General features: G+C 46.8%; 1 protein-coding gene across 1 annotated transcript; it reads right to left on the reverse strand.

The window, feature by feature from the left end:
* Positions 1-651: 651 nt before the first annotated feature.
* Positions 652-921, reverse strand: DQ04_22411000 (hypothetical protein; the record flags this gene model as incomplete). The annotated part of the gene is made up of 1 exon (XM_009318095.1): positions 652-921. The coding sequence occupies one exon, from the start codon at positions 919-921 to the stop codon at positions 652-654; it is 270 nt and encodes an 89-aa protein (XP_009316370.1).
* Positions 922-1,017: the final 96 nt, after the last annotated feature.

Below are 1,017 nucleotides of genomic sequence, written 5' to 3' on the forward strand. Positions count from 1 at the left end.
AGCAATGTGGCAGATTTTTCGTCATCGACTAAATACACATTGGCGTTGTATAACAATGCCATTGCACTACCAATGGTGTTTGCTCTCTTCCTGCAACACGACGAAGTAGGGCGATTTGTCGCAACAATACCAATTGTAACCGCTTTTGGTTGGTTTTGGATAGGAGTCACATGCTTTTGTGGCTTCATGATCTCAACATCGGGTTTCGGACTTCAGAAACTTGTTTCTGCAGCTACATTTATCGAAGTCAATAACCTGACAAAGTTCCTCAATATTCTCGTCGGTGTTGTTTTTCTCCATGATCCCTTGGGCCTTGTAGACGGCTTAGGTTGTGTTATCGCCCTTGGGGCCGGGGCATGGTATGCATCGGCCAGGTATCGCTTCAAGGCGATTCGATCAACTGCGGTGTAAAAACATCAAGCCGGCAGAGTAACGTCTCCCCCCCCCCCCNCCCCCCCCCCCTGCCCTTCCCTAATCGTGTTTCTTAGACTAGAGTGATGAGCATTTTTCAACCCACAATGTATCTATATTCCTACATTCTATTCACCGCAGCCATTTACATCATCTTTTTTCTCTAATTCCCTCTGCTTGGCGTACAACTGCTATTGCTATTATTATCATTAGGTGGCGAGAAATGTATAGCATCAGGGTCTATGTCCATGCGATTTCAGTATTCTGTGTGTCATCCGTTGGGATGATGCTGAGCAATAAGCTTGCCGTGATGGCACTCCCGTTGCCATGTACGCTTGTACTAATACAAATGGCTGCTACACTCGCTCTGCTCATTCCATTCAGAACCGAGCTGGAACGCATGACGTTTAGCAACACGCGTAAGTGGATTCCCGTTGCAGGACTCTTCGCGGTGATGCTGTACACCAGTATGAAAAGCTTTGTGTACGCAAACGTGCCAACGGTTATCATTATACGTAACCTTGGGTCTATCGTGACAACTGTGGCGGAGTACTACGTGCTTGGAGAAGGTGTGAACACGGAAATCATTCTCTCACAGCTTGTTAT

Source organism: Trypanosoma grayi, assembly GCF_000691245.1.
Source record: "Trypanosoma grayi strain ANR4 Tgr_2241_V1, whole genome shotgun sequence".
NCBI lineage: Eukaryota > Euglenozoa > Kinetoplastea > Trypanosomatida > Trypanosomatidae > Trypanosoma > Trypanosoma grayi.